The following is a 19493-nucleotide window of genomic DNA, read 5'->3' as shown; positions in this document are numbered from 1 at the left end:
CTGCCACAGGTCTGAGCTAACAGGCATCTTGGACCTTCTCTCCTGTGGTCCTTTGTTCAGGGCCAGCTCAACCCACCTTACTCCCTGAAGCTAGCCCCGGTGGGCTCAGATCGAGGGTCACTGACTCTTAGAGGCCTAGAGGGTTAGTGCCTGGGGTGACCCTCAGGAGCTCCTGTGAACAGGACGTTTCAGCCATGACTTTTGTGCAGGGAGCTGCAGGTGGGCGCCAGGCAGGAGGGCAGGGGGGGGTCCCCGTGGCTCTGCCCCAGGAGCTAGACCAGGAGGCCCGTGTGCACTCACCCAAGACTGCTGGTGTAGGTCTGGCCCAGGACACAGTCGTCAGGGGGGGACAGGGGGTTAAACCAGAAGTTGGCAAAGCACTTGTTGGTGTCGGAGGGGGAGCGCTCGAATCCATAGTCGCTGAGAGGAAGAAAGAACATCCATCAGGAGGCCGGCACAGGGCGGGAGTATAGGAGTCACAGAGGCGAATCCACAGGGCCCCTGCGCCAGAGGGGAGACAGGCCTGAGAGCCTCCGGTCTGCTCCAGGTCAGAAGGGAAGCCAAGGGGATTCTGGGAACCCACAGGAGAACACTGAGCCCAGCCCCGGTGTCCTGGGGGGCTGCCTGGAAGTGGTGAGCTGAATAGCAAAGGAAGAGCAGGAGACAGCCAGGGAAAGAGAGGAGGGGGCACTGCATGGGAGGACCCCTCAACGCGGGCGCAGGGAGATACAGATGGAGGTGGCAGAGGGTAAGGGACAGGATGGCGAGGGCTGAGGGTGGCTGGGGAGGCAGGCAGGTGGGCCAGAGGCCTCGTGAGCTGGGCTCTGGAACTCGGACATGGTTCTGGGCGCAGCGGGCGCCACAGGAGACTGAAGAGTCCCTGACCAGAGGAGAAGGGGCCGGCGGCACAGCGGGTCCTGGCTCCGCCTCTCACTGTGAGCAGGCCGCCTGCGCTGGTTTCACAAACAGGCCCAGGGATTCTCCAGCACCCCTTCCCCGAGTCCGGGGACCTGAGACCCAGTTCTATTGCTCAGATAAGGCAGGAGCGACAGGTTGACTCTGACACCGGGTCGCAGGAGGTGCGGAGGCCCCGGCCCACTCTGCCTGGCCTGCGCTATGTCCTGAGGTCACGCAAGCAGCCCGTGTGGGACAGAACCCTTACCAGAGGAAGTCGGAGTCCTGGCATGGGCACACGTGGGACGTGAGCGCCGATGTGAAGTTTTTCCCATTGATGCACCACGATGTGGCCTTCCTCTTCCGGAAGCTCCTGCGCTGGCCCATGAGGCAGCCGTCACCCTGCAGCGGCAACGTGGGGGGAGGGGCAGGGTTGGATCCCTTTCACAGACGGGGAAACTGAGGCCCAGGAGGGAAGGGGTGTGCCTGAGGGCAAGCTGGGGCGGCCTCCCTCCAATCCCACCCACAAGTATTCACGGAGCACCACATGACAAAAGTAAGCTCGGAGCCCAGAGCAGGTAGTCAGGGAAGGCTTCCTGGAGGAAGTGCCATTCAAGCTCCATCTGGGCTCTAGGGGCCACAGGGCTGCCAGAAAAGGGGCCCCTTTAAGTCCCTCAGGCCCCAGGAGTGCCAGGCCCCATGCAGGAGCTGGAACAAGCCCTGGCCTGGAGGGCTCATGTGGACACACAGTAGGTCCTTAGCCAGTGATCCTGAAACAGGACCCGCCCCTGTTCCCCGAAACAGAAGCCATGGCAGTAACAGGTGTAATCCCGGCCTCCCCACCACACCTGGGAGAGCACAGGCTGGCTGAACCGCAGTGGGAGGCCAGCTCTAGGCCCCACTAATTCCCCTCAGTGCGAATATCCTATGTTTTGCTGTAGAAACATTTGTGTGTTGAGATTATGGGGAGGCGGCTGCCCCAGACCACACCGGGGTGTCAGGTCACATACAACACACGGGCCATGTTACCTTCCTATGATCTGAACCCCAAGCACATCTGACTCCACGGCCGGGTTGGGGCCCAGGGACCTGTGCCCCGAGTGTGACTGAGCCCAGAGCAGCCCAGGCACCAAGGAGGGGCCAGGAAACCCCAGAGGGACTGGGCGTCTCGGGGCGGTCGGGGCTCTGGGAAGACTCCTTGGAGGAGGAGAGGCCCGTGGCCTTGCAGGGCGGAGGTGGGCCCGCGGGAGCCCCTGCCCCGCCCGCGCCCGGCCCACCTGCAGGTTGGTGAGGTCCCAGGCGCTGTAGTCTTCCTCCCCGCACATCCTGGGGAAGGAGGGCCTGAAGTCCACCTTGACCAGCTCCCAGTCGGAGCGGTAGCTGATGTGGCCGAAGATGCTGGGGGGAAGGGGCAGGAAAACGCCTTATTTGGGCCCGTCCCCTCCTCCCCTCAGGCCTCAGCTCCCGCCTGCACTGAGGGCCCAGCGACGCCGCTCCTGCCCTCACCGGGCCACCCTGGGACTGCTGCAGCCTCCGACGCCAGCCCTGCCCAGGCCAGGCTCAGCCGGCTCCTCCCCGCCCCGGCCTGTCTGGGAACAAGGTCCTCACTGTGTAGTGTGCCCACGAGTCGCTCACAGGTGCCAACAGGCAATAGTAATAATAGTAACAACGGTAACAGTAATAGTAAAAACTGTCGGCTCGAGAGGTGGAAGGGGGCAGTGGCCCGGAGGCAGCTCGGACTCTCGGTTGCACCCCTCAACAGCCACGTGATCTGGGCACGTAATGGATGTCCCTGACACGGACAGACAAGTGGCCTCCTCCCAGCGGCTGGGGGGAGAGGAAACCTTTGTAGTGAGAGACCAGGAGGAGGCAGGTGCGAGGAGCAGGTGAGAGCGAGGGAGGCGGGCTGGGGGTCAGTGGGGTCAGTGGTGAGCCCGCCTCAGAGCAGCAGAGGCCCTCGGTGGCCCTTGGCACACCTCCTGGGGTCAGCTCCGACCCACCCGCCCCTTCCGCGGGCACTCACGTGATGACCAGGGTCTCCTCGCCTGGCTCGCTCAGTAGCCCGTCCACGAACACGGAGGTGTCGGTGAAATTGTAGGTGCTCCACGTGACACCGTCGTCCACGCTGAACCTGCCAGGGAAGCAGCGTCACCACCCGCAGGGCAGGCAGGGGCCCTCGCTGTGCCCAGGACTGGCTGCCCCGCTGGACCCAGCCCTGCCTGTGCCCAGGGCCAGCGCCGTCCCACTGAGGCGGCTGGGAGGACAGTGTGGAGGGAACTGTCTGTCCCCAGGGCCAGCCCAGCACCAGGCCCCAGCTGGACCCCTCTCCTGGGAGGCCACAGCGGCCCCTGCCAGCACCAAGTGGCGTCCAAGTCTGCTTAGCAACACAACAGCCTTGGAGTCCTGGGCATGCTGTCTGGGTAGCCCTGGACTGTAGACCCACCCAATGCCTGAGCCTGGCCTGGGGGTGCCAGCCAGAGACAGCAGCTTACTGCGTCCCAATGCAGGGCACCACAGTGCTGGAAGCTCTTTTTCAGACTAAGGTAATACTGGCTTCCTGGCAGTCCCCCAACTCTGCTTTCTGGGTCCAGAGCTCATACGTGCCCTCGTTTATCCACAACAGCCCTTCAGATGTCTGAAGCCGATAGCAAACCTCTCTCCCCTGGGCACATGTTGGCTTCCTTGTCCGACCACACCTTCTCTACTTAAATAATTCCTACTGATGCCTAAAAGTCACCTCCTCCGGGAAGCCCTTTGCTCCCCCAGACTGTGGTGGGGCCGTGTCCTGGGCCCCAGGGCCCCAGGCCTCCCTTGGGCTCGCTCTCACGTGCTCCGCTGGCATTCCCTCTTTCCTGGTTCCCCACGCCCGCCCGGGGCAGCCGCTGGGAAGGGTTTGCCCAGCTTGCCGCCACCCCCAGCTGGCGGGGTTAGTGCCCTCATCCTGGGGCCCCACAGGGAGGCCATTCTGGGGAACATCCTGAGAGGATCCCAGGGGGAGAGGAGAAGCCCTGCTCCCCCGCACCCCAGCGCTGCACCCCCCCCCCAACGTTACTTGAGGATCTTCAAGGGGATGGAGCTGTCCTTGATGGCCACGATCACGCCGCCGTGGTCCAGGTAGAGGATGTGGTGTTCCTCCTCGAACACCTGCGGGGAGAGCGGACGGCACCTGAGAAGGGCCGGGGTTGTCCAGGCTCGGGGTCACTCGCTGGGCGCAGAGCCATCCACACGCAGGCTGGGGGCGCTGGCAGAGGCCAGCTCCCTCCGCCAGAGCTGACCTGGGGGCTCCCCGTGGCCCCAGGCCATCCCCACGTTTGGCCACACCACGCAGACTCGGCGCACATGGGATGGACGGTGATGGAGGACAGTCCCTAGGCCAGTGAGGGACATGAGGACAAACAGTGCAGTAAATGCTGCAGGGGGACCCTCTTTACATGGAAGGCCGACAGCCGGAAGACAGGAAAGAAAAACGGGATCTAGAAAAGCAGTAGGATGCACATCCTCGGTAACAGCAAACCCCACCAGACGTTACGGCTCAGCTCAAGTGCTGTCTCCTCCAGGAAGCCCTCCCTGGTGCCAGAGCACCAAGCTGGGTTCTCCCCGGTTACGCCCCATGGCGTTCACTGCTATCGGCTCCATGGCCGCAGCTGCAGGGGTCAGAGGACTTGGTGTGCCTGGTGTCCTCTGTCCTAACCACTAGCTCGGGTTAAGCATGTGCCTGAGGCTACATTAACAGAGACAGAGATTCCTGGATGAAGGAGGCGATAGCTGCAATTTTTAGGGTACCGTGAAGAAGAAATTTTCACATCTCTCCCCCTCTGTGCACCCATCCGACAGACCCAGTGCTCCAGGGCCTCCCTGGGTGCTGGGACCCAGAGGGAGAGAGGAAATTCAGGCTCCAGGAATCCACAGCCTGGGGAGAGACACCCAAGGAGGCAGATCGCCTCCGCACACTGACTCGCCCACTCGGGGGCCAACACCGAGGGGCGCCATCCACTCGACCCTCTCTGCGGGCTCATTCCTGGCTCTGGCACAGCCGGAGTGCCAGCCAGTGCTTTGGGGGATGAATGATGCTGAATTCCAATTAAACTACACCTGAGTCACTGGGCACCCCAGGAAGGGGGTCACGGTGCAGGTGGCATTTGGGTTCATCTTAGGAGGGGCAGACGGGCCCACCCCCCGGGCTCTGGAGGGCCTCCCTGGATGCTTTCTGGCTGTTGTTTTCTATCACTCCGGGTAACGCGATTAGGAAACATTCTGTCCACTAAGAGCACACGTGCTGGCATCTGTCACTCACGGTCTGAGAGCTCTTTCAGGCACATCTCCTGATAGGCTCCGCGTCTGGCCTGACTCGCCGGTCACCTTGCCTTCCCTGCCTTTGTCCCGCTTGTCCCCAGCCTCCCCCACCCCAAGCAAACTCCTAAACCCAGCTCCAGCTGCTCTCCGATCCCCGTCTCTCGACACACACATGTGCTCGGGTGGGTGCCCTCCTCTCTGCCCCGGGCACACGAGCTCCCCCATGTCCCCCCATCATTTGGGAAGGGAACAAGCACCCCGAAGGTAGGCCCACACTCAGCTCCTGGACAGTCTCCCTTGAATTCTGACATCCCCAAGTTTGAAATCTGAGCAAGTGGCCCCATAAAAGTGGCCACTGGACACCTCACATGGCTTCTGTGAAATGAGAAGCCAGCGTCTGCCTCACACCCCACCCCACCCCGTCTAGCTAATCTACCCGGGGCGTCTCTAATAAACGGTGATGTGACCTTTAGAAATATTGCAACACGGTAAATCTCTGCTGCCCTTTTCAACATTCCTTGTTTCCTGCATATCATTAAAAAGTGCAGGTACCTTCCCTCAAGGCTGCAGGCGACGGGGTGCTCTGGGGATGAACCTGAGAGAGGGGCTGTGGCCGGGGAACTCGGGGTGCGAAAAAATGGCCTAAACCCGAGCTCTTCCAGGGGCGGGAAGGGGAGACGCACGCGGAGATCCAGCGCACGCTCTGAAGCGTCTACGGTGGAAACTGTCACTCCGTGGAGCTGGCAGGACAACAGGGCCTCTTGTTTTTTTTTTTTTTGCTGAAAACAAGTGGCGCGTGAAGAGGGGGCCAGGCCCCTCCTGGCACCGGGTTCGGCTCCTGAGCGGCTGCCGCTGCTGCCGGGCACTTGTCAGCCACCAGCCTCCGTGTCCGCGTTGCCTGCGGCCCCTCCAGCCTGGGAACGTGAGCTCCCCGTGGGCGCCGCACGAGCAGGGGGGCACCTCCTGCACCGCTCCCTTCTCTCCTGCTTCCCTTCTCTCAGACCCCTGGCGACATCAGGTCATCCCCAGGGATGTCTCCCGGGCTCCCTGCGGCCCCCCAGGCTCACCATGGCCCCCAGGCTCACCTTGACCCCCCCAGGTTCACTGTGGGCCCCCAGGCTCACCTCACCTCGGCCCCCAGCCTCACCTTGACCCCCCAGGCTCACCATGGCCCCCAGGCTCACCTCACCTCGGCCCCCAGCCTCACCTTGACCCCCAGGCTCACCTCGGCTCCCAGGCTCACCTTGACCCCCCCAGGCTCACTGCGGGCCCCCAGGCTCACTGTTTCCCAGGTTCACTGTTCCCCAGGCTCACCATGGCCTCCAGGCTCACCTCGCCCCCTTGGCTCACCTTGACCCCCCCAGGTTCACTGTGGGCCCCCAGGCTCACCTCAGTCCCCAGGCTCACCTCGCTCCCCTCCCCAGGCTCACTGCAGCCCCTCCAACCTCCACTCCCTGTCCTCTCTTTCTCATCCGTGACTCTGTGTCCCCCCAGTAGCCTCCCTGCCGGGACCCCAGGGTGTTCCATGCCCCCAATTCTTGGCCTCCAGGAAGCACTCAGCCCATGCCTTTGAGTCCCCACGTGGCTGCCTGTGGGGACGATGTGCGGTCCATCGCCCTCAGCAGTGGCCATCAGACAGCCAGCAGGCTCGGCCAGTGGTGATGTAACATCTGCTAAAGGGAGCTGTGTGTCCAGCCGCTCAGGCTGGGAGGGGAGGGGTCACCGAACAGACACATCTCCTGGGATCTCAGCGGAACCAGCACGGGGTGGGGGCCGGGCCCCTCCCTGCCACCTTACCTGCCGCCAGGTGTTCCCGCAGTCGGACGTGATGTACATTTCTTCCTTATATTCCACCAGCTGGGAGCCCAGGTTACCTGGTTGGGAAAGAAAGGGGTAGGTTGTTTGAGGAACAACCAGCTTCCCCCTTACCAAGGTCTGAGTCAGACAAGTCCCTGGAAAGGGGCACCTGTGCCTGGTCTACATCTCCCACGAGCAGAGACACCCAACAGCATGCCCTGTCTGACAGTGACAGGCCTGCTGTCACTGCTTCGCTTGGACCCTGATCCCAGTTTGTGTGTTAAAGGGTTAACCTTGCCCAGAGAAAGCCAGTCTCAGCGGCTCCAGCCTGACCCAGGTACAGAGTGCTGGGCACTTCAGGGGACCTGCGGGTGATGAGTCTAGTTCCAGATTAAGACGTGTAGCGTGGTGGTCGAGAACAGGTTTGAGAGGACACATCCATCCATCCACCCACTCACCCATCCATCCATCACCCATCTATCCATCCATCACCCACCCATCCATCCATCAGTCATCCATCCAGCCATCCATCACCCATCCATCCATCCATCATCCATCCATCCATCCATCACCCATCCATTCATCATCCATCCACCATCACCCATCCATCCATCATCCATCCATCACCCATCCATCCATCCATCCATCACCCATCCATCCATCCATCCATCACCCATCCATCCATCCATCCACCATCACCCATCCATCCATCATCCATCCATCACCCATCCATCCATCCATCCATCACCCATCCATCCATCCATCCATCACCCATCCATCCATCCATCACCCATCCATCCATCATCCATCCATCACCCATCCATCCATCCATCCATCACCCATCCATCCATCCATCCATCACCCATCCATCCATCCATCCACCATCACCCATCCATCCATCATCCATCCATCACCCATCCATCCATCACCCATCCATCCATCATCCATCCATCACCCATCCATCCATCCATCACCCATCCATCCATCCATCCATCCATCCACCATCACCCATCCATCCATCATCCATCCATCCATCATCCATCATCCATCCATCCATCCATCACCCATCCATCCATCCATCATCCATCCACCATCACCCATCCATCCATCATCCATCCATCACCCATCCATCCATCCATCCACCACCCATCCATCCATCCATCCATCACCCATCCATCCATCCATCCACCATCACCCATCCATCCATCATCCATCCATCACCCATCCATCCATCACCCATCCATCCATCATCCATCCATCACCCATCCATCCATCACCCATCCATCCATCATCCATCCATCCATCCATCCATCCATCCATCCATCCATCCCCCATCCATCCATCCATCACCCATACATCCATCATCCATCCACCCATCCATCCATCCATCCATCCATCCATCCATCCATCCATCATCCATCCATCCATCCATCACCCATCCATCCATCCATCCATCCATCATCCATCACCCATCCATCCATCACCCCACCCATCCATCCATCACCCATCCATCCATCCATCTCCCACCTTCCCACTCAGCCAACACGTATCATGTGCCCACTCTGGGCCATGCATTCACCCCCCCATTTTTCCATGACAGCTGAGCTTCCTGGAGATATCATTGCCCCTCAATATACACACCATTATCCAGGCCCATAGCCAGCAAGTTTCACCCTTGAGAACAGAGCTTCCCTCAGGCAGCCTCTTACCTGCTCCCATGATGAGGCCTGGGGCAGTGTCCTTGGTGTGCACAGTGCCTGACACGTAGGGGTTGTCTGCCCAGAGCAGGTGCAGGTGGAGGTGGCAGTCGGGCTACAAGGAGAGGACAGGAAGCCACAGTTAGCACGTGGGTGGGAAATTGCTGGGTGTCTCTGAGCCTCGGTGCCTTTCTCTGGGAAAGGGGCAGTAACCTCCTCACAGCATCACCGATCAACACAGCACAGCCTCCAGGGACGGTCGGGGTCCAGTGTCCCCCAGACAAGGTTCTGCCTAAACTTCTTACCGATAAGAAAAGTAATCATTTCCTTGGCCCTCTCTTTTTTTCTTTTTCTGAAAACATCTCCAGTTTAGAAATACCACAGGACTGAGCACCCAGAGATCCAAACTGGAACTTCAGAAGTGCCGCTGATTTTATGGGAAACTTGGGCCTGGGTTTCCTCATGTGTGAAACGGGGACAGCAGTGCCTGTCCCCCCCCTCACAGGGCACGAAGGACAAGCGGGGTCGGTCCAGATCCCATTGTCTTTACTGCGTTACACCGCGGACTAAAACCCATCCCAGAGCTGTCCCTTCTCATTTTATGTTTTTATAGCGCTTTCTTCTGGTCCATGAACCGAGTCCATTTTAGACAGATTTTCCTAAGTTAAAAACGAAACTGTTTCATAAATTGGATATTGATCCGGGTCAGCCGGAGCCGGGGGCTGGGAGGGAGGAGGGCAGGGAAGGGGGCAGCCCCAGGGCCTGATCCGGTTGGAGATGAGCTTTATTGTCTGTTCCCAGGTCTAAAAATGTGCTGGCTGCACCCCACGTGTGTGGGATGTCGGAGCAGGGGGCCTGCACAGAGAGAGACAAGCCATCGCCAGGGGCGGGGGCGGGACAGGGAGACAGCGGTGACAGGGGGACAGCGGTGACAGGGGGACAGCGGTGACAGGGGGACAGCGGTGATGGGGAGAAAGGATACAGAGGTACTTTAGGGGGGACGTGGTGGACTGTGGTCACGGGTGACAACTCCACGAAGGCACTAAAAACCACTGAACTGGACACTGAACTGGGCGAATCGTATGGGATGCGAGTTGTGTCGCAATAAAGCTGTGAACACAAAGGAAGAAATAAAAGGCGGCGAGTTCGGCTGGAAGGAGGCTCCGCCCAAATGCAGAGGCGCCCGCGGAAGGCTGCAGACCCTCCGTGGGGAAGACGGGGGACCCTGGCCGGGGGGCCTGGTCACTGAGTCACCCCGGGGACAGCCCCGCGGGAGCCTGATGGGGAGCCACGGCTCCTTCTGAATTTCTCCCGAGTTCTCAGGAACGACAGGCAGGCTGCGGAGTTAATTTTGGTGAGAACCTTCAGGCCTCTCCCCCGGCAGCCGACACCTGCTCCCCGACTCAGCCCAAGTCTGAGGAGGTGCCACGCGCTGCAAAACAAACGGGTTTCCACTCTGCAGAGAGACGCAGACAGACTCAAAATCACCCCCAAGCACAACCCGTCACCCTAAAGCAGGTCTGATCGCTCCCTCAACGGCTTAAAAAGGCCCCTCGTGTCCCCATCAGCAAAGGAAATCTCCCAGCAGAGCCAGTCAATGGCCAGGAAAGTACTGGTGACCCGGAGCGAAGGGGAAACGCCAGACAGGGACATCGAGCGCGTGTCAGGACCCGAGGACGGCCTTCTAACCTGCATATGAGCTAAAACCGGTCAAGCGCCCGACCCTTGCTATGTCTGGGTGACACACTGACTGTGGGACCTCATCTCTCTCTTTACGCGTTTCTGTTTTTTCCAGTTTTCTCCAATTAGCAGGAACCCCTTTTATGATGAGAACTAGGCCCTCACGTGGGGTTCGCCCTGCTCACCGCGGGATGCATGGCTGGGTAAGGACACGGCCAGAGAAGGCGGTGGCCATGCTGGTCGCCCTGGCCCCCTCCCTCCCCGGCCCCCAGAGGGGAACCACACAGAGGGGGACCGTCTCCGAGCCACGGCTGCAACGGGTGCCTTTCATGCCCACGGGGCTCCCGCACCTTGTCCTCTGCTCTGCTCACCGGGGTCTCGCCTGGCTGCCTGGGCCACACACGTGCCACCTGGCTGCTACCTGGACTATTTTAAGGCCGGGACATAAATCTCTCAAAGGTTATGTCCTTACTGAGCTGATCACTGAAGACAAGACTCTATTCTTAGAGAAAACTTGCTTTGAGGGATTAATAGGGCTTAACATTGCCGACGATGCTACAGAAACGAGCCCTCTCCCAGTGACTGTTCTCGGAAGTAGGTCGACGGCTGCTATTATTCTCCATTCTCATCAGGAGACGGGCTCAGGCAGAGGGAGCAACAGGCCCCTGGCTGGGGGGTCAGCCCAGGTCGGGAAGGGGTGTCCCTGCCCGGGGGGAGGCTTCCACAGAGCCCACATGGGGCCAGCATTCCCTCTTGGGAAGGAAGGAGGAGCTGATTCTGTCTGGATTGTTCCCGCACAATGGTCCTGGGGCCCCGAAAAACAGGCACTGTTACTCTCTTTACAGAGCGGCGGGTGGGCTCTGGCATCCCCAGAGCATATCCTTGCCTGGGAGGGGCTTTGCGGCCAAAGAAACAGGCAGAGAAGCGAGTATGACCCATGAAGGCTTCTCAGTGGAGGGAACATCTGGGCAGGGTTTTCAGGCGTCAGTAGGAGTTTGCTATGGGACAGCGTGGGGAAGGGGGCAGCGTGAGGGAGGGATTTGCTTGCCCCCGCCTGCCTGCTCTGTGCCAGGTCTGTGTGTTTCATTCATTCTCACCACATGCCACCTTCCTTCCTTTTCAACAAAGCCTCGGAGCACCGACTGGCCTGGCCGAGCTCACACAGTCACTGGGGACCTGAGACGGCAGCTCTGTGCAGCTCCAGCTGTGGGCCCTGCTCCCGCTCTGGGTGGCCCCCGCTGGGGAAGGGCCAAGGATGCCGGTGGTGATGAGTTTTGGGGAGCAAGGAGAGGCGGGCCCCATGGGGCCCGAGCAGCCTGCCTCAGGCCAGGCACATGTGGTCCCTTCAGCCTCTTTCCCCCTCACACCTGCTGCTCCCCGAGTGCCCACCTCAGGCCAGGGTCCCTTAGGGCTGTGTTTCTATCCTCACAGGCACTGGCCTGCGTGCCACCCAGATCTCCTGGTGCCCAAGCAAGGGCTCCAGGGAAAACCAGCACTCCCCGCCCCCAAGGCAGCCACGACACTGGGCAGCCTACACTTCTACTCATTAGAAGGGCACCCCGGGTGGGGCTGGAACTTGTGGCATCTGGGCTATGGCCCCGCACCCCCACCTCCAGGCAGAGTGCACTCCTGGCCCTCGACGTCGCCAGTGGGATTTGAGAGATGGAACTCAGCAGGCTTGCCAAGGGCTGCCAGCTTCGGCTCACCCTCTGCTATGGCCCTGAGACCGTCCCTGGGCTGTCCTAGGAGGGGGATGCCAGGCGACGGAGCAGATCCCCCAGATCAGCCCGCCCCTAGGTGTGTGACCAGGTGCCCGGTTGAGCCCAGACACAGGTCTGGAGGACCCCGAGTGCTGTTTGGGGGTTTGCTACACGGAGATGTTGTGGCAGGAGCTCACGGCCACACGTCTCCCTCTCTGGCCTCCTCTTAATTCCTGTGAGGCAGGGAGTTCCCGTGATCCCGTCCACCGCGCCCGGCGACATGGGCGGTCCCCATCTCTCAGATGGCCCCTCTCAGATGTCACCATCTTTACCTTCAGGTCCCTTCAGCAACGCCGCTCGCCCCGCCCACAGCGCGTGCTGGAGACACTCACGGGCTTGCAGTTGGTCGGCTTTCCGTTCATGTCCACGCTGGGCGCCCGCAGGTAATCCCAGTCGCGGCCCTTGTTGTAGGTTATAAGCGTCATCACCTTCCCATTGACTTTCTGGTTGGCCAGGAAGACTCCTTTCACCCCGTGCACCTGCCATAGAGGCACAAAAGGATTGTGGAGACCCGTCCGGAGCCCTCCGACGGCCGGGCGTCCCCATGCTCCAGGCCCTCGCCAAGAGCTCTGTGCACACGGCTTATCCGCCCCGACGACAGCCCTGGAGCCGGGGCTGACTTTGCAATGGCTGTGTCCCAACGTGGCCACAGCCACTTGCTGGAAGGCCCCGGGATCCATATTTATTTTTTATTTTTCTTTATTTTCTAAAGTATCTTTTTAATTTCAGAGAGAGGAAAAGAGAGGGAGAGAAAAACATCAATGATGAGAGTCACTGATCGGCTGCCTCCTGCAGGCCCCTCCTGGGGATCGAGCCAGGCATGTGCCCTGACTGGGAATCGAACTGTGACCTCCCGGTTCAAGGGTCGACACTCAACCGCTGAGCCACGCTGGCCGGGCCAGGGCTCCACATTTAGAAGGAGAGAGAGGAGCTAAAGGGGTCAAGGGAGAGAGACAGAGAGAGTGAGAAGGAGCCAGACAGACATCAGATACTCAGACAGAGGGAGAGGGAAGGGAGACCTGGGCAGGGGAGAGGCTGAGAGGGAGAAAGGAGCAGCAGGTGCTCAGAGGGCCCGAGGCAGAGTGGGGGGCACAGCCTCTGTCCCTGGGGCCAACCCCGGCCTCGGCCAGGCTCTGAGCAGGTCGTGGGAGCCCGAACGGCTTCACAGATGATCCCTTGTGGTCCAGTGGGTAACAGGGACCACCGACGCCAAACCCCAGTTCAGCAAAATGTCACCCCCCCTGCGAATCCCATTCTTCTTGTTGGTAGACCTGAGTCACAAAAACTGTCCTCGCCACATTTCAAATTCCATCAGAAGGAATAAGTCCCTCTTGCCCTAAAAGCACCTGCATAGCACCCCCTTGGACGGCCACACCCCTCAAATATTTGATCCTTTAGGGAATATTTGCAGGACTGTGAGGCATCGCATTAGAGAAGGGGGGCAGGGGCAGGGGGGACGGGGCCCGGGGTCCCACCTCCAGGATGTCCACGATCACCCCCTCGGCCTGCCGGGAGCTGCGCACGTCCTCCAGCACCAGCGAGTAGAACACGCCGCTCGGGTCCGACTGGTACATGTTGTAGGTGTCCGTCTGGTACCACTCCTGCACCGCCACGAACACCTGGCTCTCGTCCGTGCTGATGATCTGCAGGTCCTGGGGGGGGGGGCAGAGGGTCAGAAGCAGGGGGAGGCACAGGGTCAGGGGCAGCTGGGGGAGGGCAGAGGGTCAGGGGCAGCTGGGGGAGGGCAGAGGGTCAGAGGCAGTGGGGGGGAGGGCAGAGGGTCAGAAGCGGGGGGAGGCCCAGGGTCAGAAGCGGGGGGGGGGCCACAGGGTCAGAGGTGGGGGGAGGGCTGGGGGGAGAGCAAAGCCCACCCCAGGGGATGTTCACCTCTGTTCCTCCCTCTCAGCTCTGTGGCCTTGGACAAGTCCCTTTACCTGCCTGGGCCTCCATCTTCCCACCTTAAAAGTGGGGTGACAGTCTGACCCTCTACCCTGGGCCGCAGGAGGGAGGCCAGGCTCAGGGCACCGTACAGTGAGGCTGCCTCCTGCCGGCCCAGGTCAGGCTGTCTGTTCATCTGTCCCTACAGTGGGAGGACTCCTCCATGCACCCATAGATTGTCGGATGCACCCGATGGGAGATGGGGGTGCGTGTCCTTCCCGAACCCCCTTCCCTCACTGCTCATCCATTTGGCTTGTGTTCATTAGGCGCCTACTGCAGTGTCCTCGGTTGGAGCCCATTGTGGTCTCTGCCCTTGGGGAATGTCCACGCGGGAGGAATGAATTCATTCACCCCAGCCTCACGTCCAGGGATGTCATCACCGCCTGCCACGTGCCTGCCCACGCTGAGCGCTGGGCCACAGCCTTGGGTCTCCCCCATCCCTGGCCCCACCAGGCTCACACCCAGCACGGCCCCCACAGGTCTCCGCAGCAGGCAGCCCAGGGACGGTGGGGGCTGAGGGTGGGCCCCCAGCACAGGGCAGAGGGCTGCCCTGAGGAGGTGAGCAGCGGAGGCCCAGGCTCCTGGCCTCAGTTTCCCTCTGGGAGCAGGAGGGTCAGGCGGCTCTTGAGCGAACGTGGCAGGAGTCTCGGGTTTTGGCGCCAGATTTACAGATCAGAAGCAAAGCGAGACGCAGGCGAATGAAAGGAAGGAAAGGAGCTGGGGTTAACCTGGATTCTTGCTTCTCTCCCCTCTCCCTGCGTGGGAGCCAAGTGCTGCGTGGGAGCCGCGGGAAGGCGCCCGCCCAGGCCCATTTTGTCCCATCAGGAGCTCTTACTCTCCAGCGCCTGTCACCTTGCCTTCTGTCACTCAGAGCTTTTACTGCCCTCTGGCAACAGGGCTGCCAGGACGCAGGGGCTGAGCCGGGTGCAGAAACGGCCCCTTGGCCACTGCACGTGGCTGTGTGGTCTGGGGACCGGCTCCCCCTGTTTTCTCAACTGAGGTTGGGGCATGGAGAAGGTGGTTCTTTTTTTCTAATAATAGATGGAGTCCCTATTCTGTCCAGCCCCACATGGCCTTCAGGTGACAGCAAATCAGTGGCTGCCTGGGTGGGGCACAGGCTGGCGAATGCCCCTTCCCCTCCCGCCTGGCCAGGTCCCTGTGCTGTGAGGTTAAAGGAAGAGGCTGTGTAGAGAAGGGACACGGCTGTGACACACCCACTGTGCACCTCGGGGAGCACCCACTGTCCACCTTGCTCAGGGAGGACCCCAGCAGCGCAGGTGGGCCCTCTGTCTACAGATATAAATCTAACCCACAGAAATGACTGGAACCAAGAGGCTGGGGCCAGGGGAGGTTCCCAGAGGTCCGAGACGCAGGGCCTGGCAGTTCCCATCTGTGACGTGGGACAACAGGGTGGAAGGAGTCGGAAGGACGCAGGGGTAACCTGGCTCGGGGAGCAGGGTTATCACTGCCCTGCTCTCTGCCCCTCCCCGCCCCCCTCATTTCTCCGTGCTTGGCCACGGGCCACATGCACTGCGTCCACTGGGGTACTGGTCATTCTGTTGCTTCAACAAGGAGGGTGCCTCGTGGGCCCGGGTCACGCTGGCTCCGAGCTCAGGGAGTGGCCGGCCTCGGTGGCACCGTGAGTATTCAGTATTTACGGTTACTGCACTTCCAGGCCTGTCTCCTCCACAGCTGGATAAATGTTCACTCAACTCGAGAACAAAGGAAAATGACTAACGTGACTAAAAGTCGCCGACAGTGCCACCTCCGGAGAGACCTGAGACTAACTTTTTAAGGTGAGGACTTCGGGGCTGTTCCGAGTGTGAAGCCTCCATTTCTCTTGTGTGGCATGTAGCTCGTTCTTTCACTGCATGTGGGGAGCACACCCCTGTCATGAAAATTACTGATAGGCACCACTTTTATGACCGCCTGGTATTCCGTTCCGTGGACATGCCATGTTTCATGACTGTTTCCCGGCTGACGAGCCTTTCGTGCCTCCCATATTTATGTGTAAAACAGTCATGGACACCCCTGTAGGTCAGATTATGAGGATGGGCGCGGATAGCGGGAACACTTTAAAGCCCTTGCTGCATGTGGTGACGTTTCCGTCCTGAGAGTTTATATCATTAGTTCCTTCAGCCAGCAGGGCAGAGGGCACTCACTTCACTTCAGGCCAGTATCGAGAATGGTCTTTTTGAAACCTTTGCAGATTGGAGAGTGATAAGTAATATGCAATTTCTGTTCAAATTTGCATTTGCTACTCTGTTTTTTAAAAAAGAAAAGTGAGAGGCCAAGACATTTGTTGACTCCATTTTTTAAATAAAAAACATAAAAATCAATCACGTATCTGCGTATGTGTTTTACGTATTTAGCTGTACGGCCTGTAGAAATAGGTAGACGGAAACACCAAGGTGGCCAATATTTGTTATCAGGTAGAATTAATTAGGTTTCACTGTAAGTAACTGAACCTGGGGTAAAAAGTGGACTTGACTAAGACAGAAGCTTATTTCTCTTGTACGTAAAAGCAGCCCAGATGTAGAAAGTCCAGTCTGGAAGCTCTGCAGAGACTAGGGACAGAGGCTCCTTCTGAGCCACTATCCCACTGTCTCATCATAAGGCTCTTGCCTTCATGGTCCAAGATGATTGCTAGAGCTCCAGCCATCACATCAACATCATATCAGGAAGGAGGCAGGAAAGAGGGAGAGAAAGCCCTGCCTTCAAAGGAGGGTTCTGAGAAGTCTCCCATGACAACTCCACTTACATCTCACTGGTCATGTTTTAGAAGCAGGACCACAGTAGCTGCACGGGAAGCTGAGAAATGTAGTCTTTTAGGTGGGAAGCAATGTACCAGCTAAACTGTGGGATTTATTAAACTAAGATGAAGAGGCAGAATGGATGTTGAAAGTCTTCAAGAGCTTCCACAGTGGTTCCCTTGAGGACTGAGGAAGTGAGACTGCCCTGGAAAGGAGGAGTGGAGAGGCAAGCACGTAGACGTGGTATAGATACTTGTATATTCTATTAGTTCTAGTGAATACATTTTAAAGAGGTAATTTTGTAAAGTTTAAAAACATTTTCATAAGTACGAAGGGGAAATGTTCCCCATAGATCTTTCTATAAAATCCATAGAACAGCCTATGGAATCAACACCTCATCAGGCTGTTTCAGCATTTTGAATATATCAACTCACTGTGTACTGCCCGCCAAGGTTTCTGATGAGAAATCTCCTTAAAATCTTATGGAGGATCTCTTGCATGTGACAACTTGCTTCTCTCTTGCTGCTTTCAATATTCTTTCCTTGTCTTTCAACAGTCTGATGTCTTGATGTGGGTTTCTTTATGTTTATACTGTTTGGGATTCATCACCTTTTTAGATATTTATATTCATGTCTTTCATCAATTTTGGTACGTTTTTGGCCACTATTTCTTTAATAATCTTTATGAAATAATCTTTATGAAATCTCTTCCCCTCTGGAATTCCCACAATGAGTATGTTGGTTCATCTGATGTTACCCTACAGGTTCCCTAGATGGTGTTCACTTTTTTCCAATCTTTTTTCTTTCTGTTCTTCAGACTCAATAGTTTCAATTGTCCTTTCTTCAAGTTCTCTGATTCTTTATTCTGTCTGCTTAAATTTGCTTTTGAATCCCTCTAGTGGATTTTCCATTTCAATTGTTATTCTTTTTAGAGTTTCATAATTTCTTTTGGTTCCTTTCTATATTTTCTATCTATTCCAGTGATATTTCCAACTTGTCTACACATTGTTTTCTTGACTTCCTCCATATTTTTCTTCAGTTCTTTGAGCATCCTAAAAGATAGTGGTATTAAAGTCTTTGTCTAGTAGGTCTGCCATCCACTCTTTCTCAGGAACAATTTCTGTTGGTTTATTTTTTCCCTTCCAATGCATCATACTCTTTGTATGACTCGATTTTTTGTTGTTGTTGAAAACTGAACATTGAATACAATAATGTGGTAACTATGGAAATCAGATTCTTCCCCAGGGTTTGCTATTTTGTTTCTGTTTCTGTTTTTGATTGTTGTAGGCTGTCTCTGTACCAGGGACCAGCATGAGGTGTAAATTTAGGTTCTTTTTAGGTCTTTTCCTAGCCTGAACTTTCCCCTGGGCATGCATGGGGACTTTCTAAATTCTTCCATGTATGTGGTAGCTTTTGAATGTCCTAGTCCTTAAATATCTGACTCTCATAGGGAAAAAGAAGGAAAACAAAGTAGGTAAAACACTTTAAATTCCCTGGAAGCTGCTTCAGCCAGTAGTGGTTGCAACAATGACTGCCAGGTGGGATGTACATACCCCTTCATGGTCAAACGCATCAGTCAAGAGCCAGAGCACAGACTCCCGATATTTGGACGACAGGTCCTTGTGCCCACTCTGGATCCTGCAAGTTGTGTGCATGCTGCCCTGGGAACATGTGCACAGCTGCCCACCACAGGGCTGGGGGCGGGGGATGGATAGCTACAAGCACAGTGAGAGCTAACATTATGGAAATTAACCTGACTTACAGTCCAAACATTCCCCTGAGAGCTGCAAGCCTTTGAATAGGCTCCAGAGTCCACAGCAGTTCCATGAGACAGCTTCTGTCCTGTAGCTGTGGTCTTGGTGAGGACTCCTGCTGCCCTGACTCCATCCTTGCCTCTGATGTCACTTCCACCTTCATTCTTATGCCCAATGAATTTTATTTCACTTTATATAAACTTATTACAAATAAAGGGACATTGAAAGTAAATCTGCATTTACTTTATGCTTACGCATTTTTTTAATATAATTGACAGTTATTTCGACTCTCATGCTCTTTTGTCAGTTTATAGCCTTTACCTATCTTTTTCCTGTTAGAAAACAGGAGTATTTAAAAAAAACACACATTACTAGTAAATAATTCAAGCAAAGGATACTGATAAATGGAATAAAACTGTTCACCCTTCACAGCTGTCACATAGGTGAATTAAACAGCAGAACGGCATCACTTACACTATCTCAAGTACTGTAGAAGGAAACAGATGATACAACACAGTCCGGCAAAGCTGCGTGAAAAGTGGTCTAACTTCACCAGCAGCAAGATGGAGCCCTTTAGGAAGGAACTGAGCTACACGAATACTTCCATCCCTTGTCCAGAAGTTCCTCGTAGACTATCACTTGAGAAAATAGGAGAAGTCCCCGCAGGCACAATTCCGTGCGTCGCGGCACTGTTTCTAACTATGAAAAACAGAGACGACCCAGGTGCCTACCCACAAGGGATCTGGCTGAGCTACAGGTACGCAGTCTCCTCGGCGAGAGCCCTGCCGTCACTTAACGTGGGGGTCATGTACTGTTCTGAGAAATTCTCCTGCTACACTGTCATGTGCAAGCAGGCTGGCGACGGAGGGCCTGCTCTGATCAGCTCTGGCACGTGGCCACCGGGGGAGGGAGGCTGTGGGTGAGTCCC

General features: G+C 57.2%; 1 protein-coding gene across 2 annotated transcripts in view; it reads right to left on the bottom strand.

The window, feature by feature from the left end:
- SORCS2 (sortilin related VPS10 domain containing receptor 2) overlaps positions 1-19493 on the bottom strand; it is a 249520-nt gene that overhangs the window by 21091 nt on the left and 208936 nt on the right. For both annotated transcript variants that reach the window (XM_087828373.1, XM_087828379.1), the window contains exons 9-17: positions 13597-13773; positions 12454-12600; positions 8694-8796; positions 6985-7061; positions 3947-4038; positions 2918-3025; positions 2172-2292; positions 1163-1296; positions 301-420 (exon numbers count right to left, since the gene is read on the bottom strand). In XM_087828373.1, coding sequence (XP_087684499.1) covers positions 301-420; positions 1163-1296; positions 2172-2292; positions 2918-3025; positions 3947-4038; positions 6985-7061; positions 8694-8796; positions 12454-12600; positions 13597-13773 — 1079 coding nt within the window. The remainder of the gene's footprint in view (positions 1-300; positions 421-1162; positions 1297-2171; positions 2293-2917; positions 3026-3946; positions 4039-6984; positions 7062-8693; positions 8797-12453; positions 12601-13596; positions 13774-19493) is intronic.

The sequence above is a fragment of the Miniopterus natalensis genome, chromosome 1 (genome assembly GCF_054644295.1).
Source record: "Miniopterus natalensis isolate mMinNat1 chromosome 1, mMinNat1.hap1, whole genome shotgun sequence".
NCBI lineage: Eukaryota > Metazoa > Chordata > Mammalia > Chiroptera > Miniopteridae > Miniopterus > Miniopterus natalensis.
Note: the sequence above shows the minus strand (reverse complement) of the source record. Positions and strands in the feature narration are given on the sequence as shown.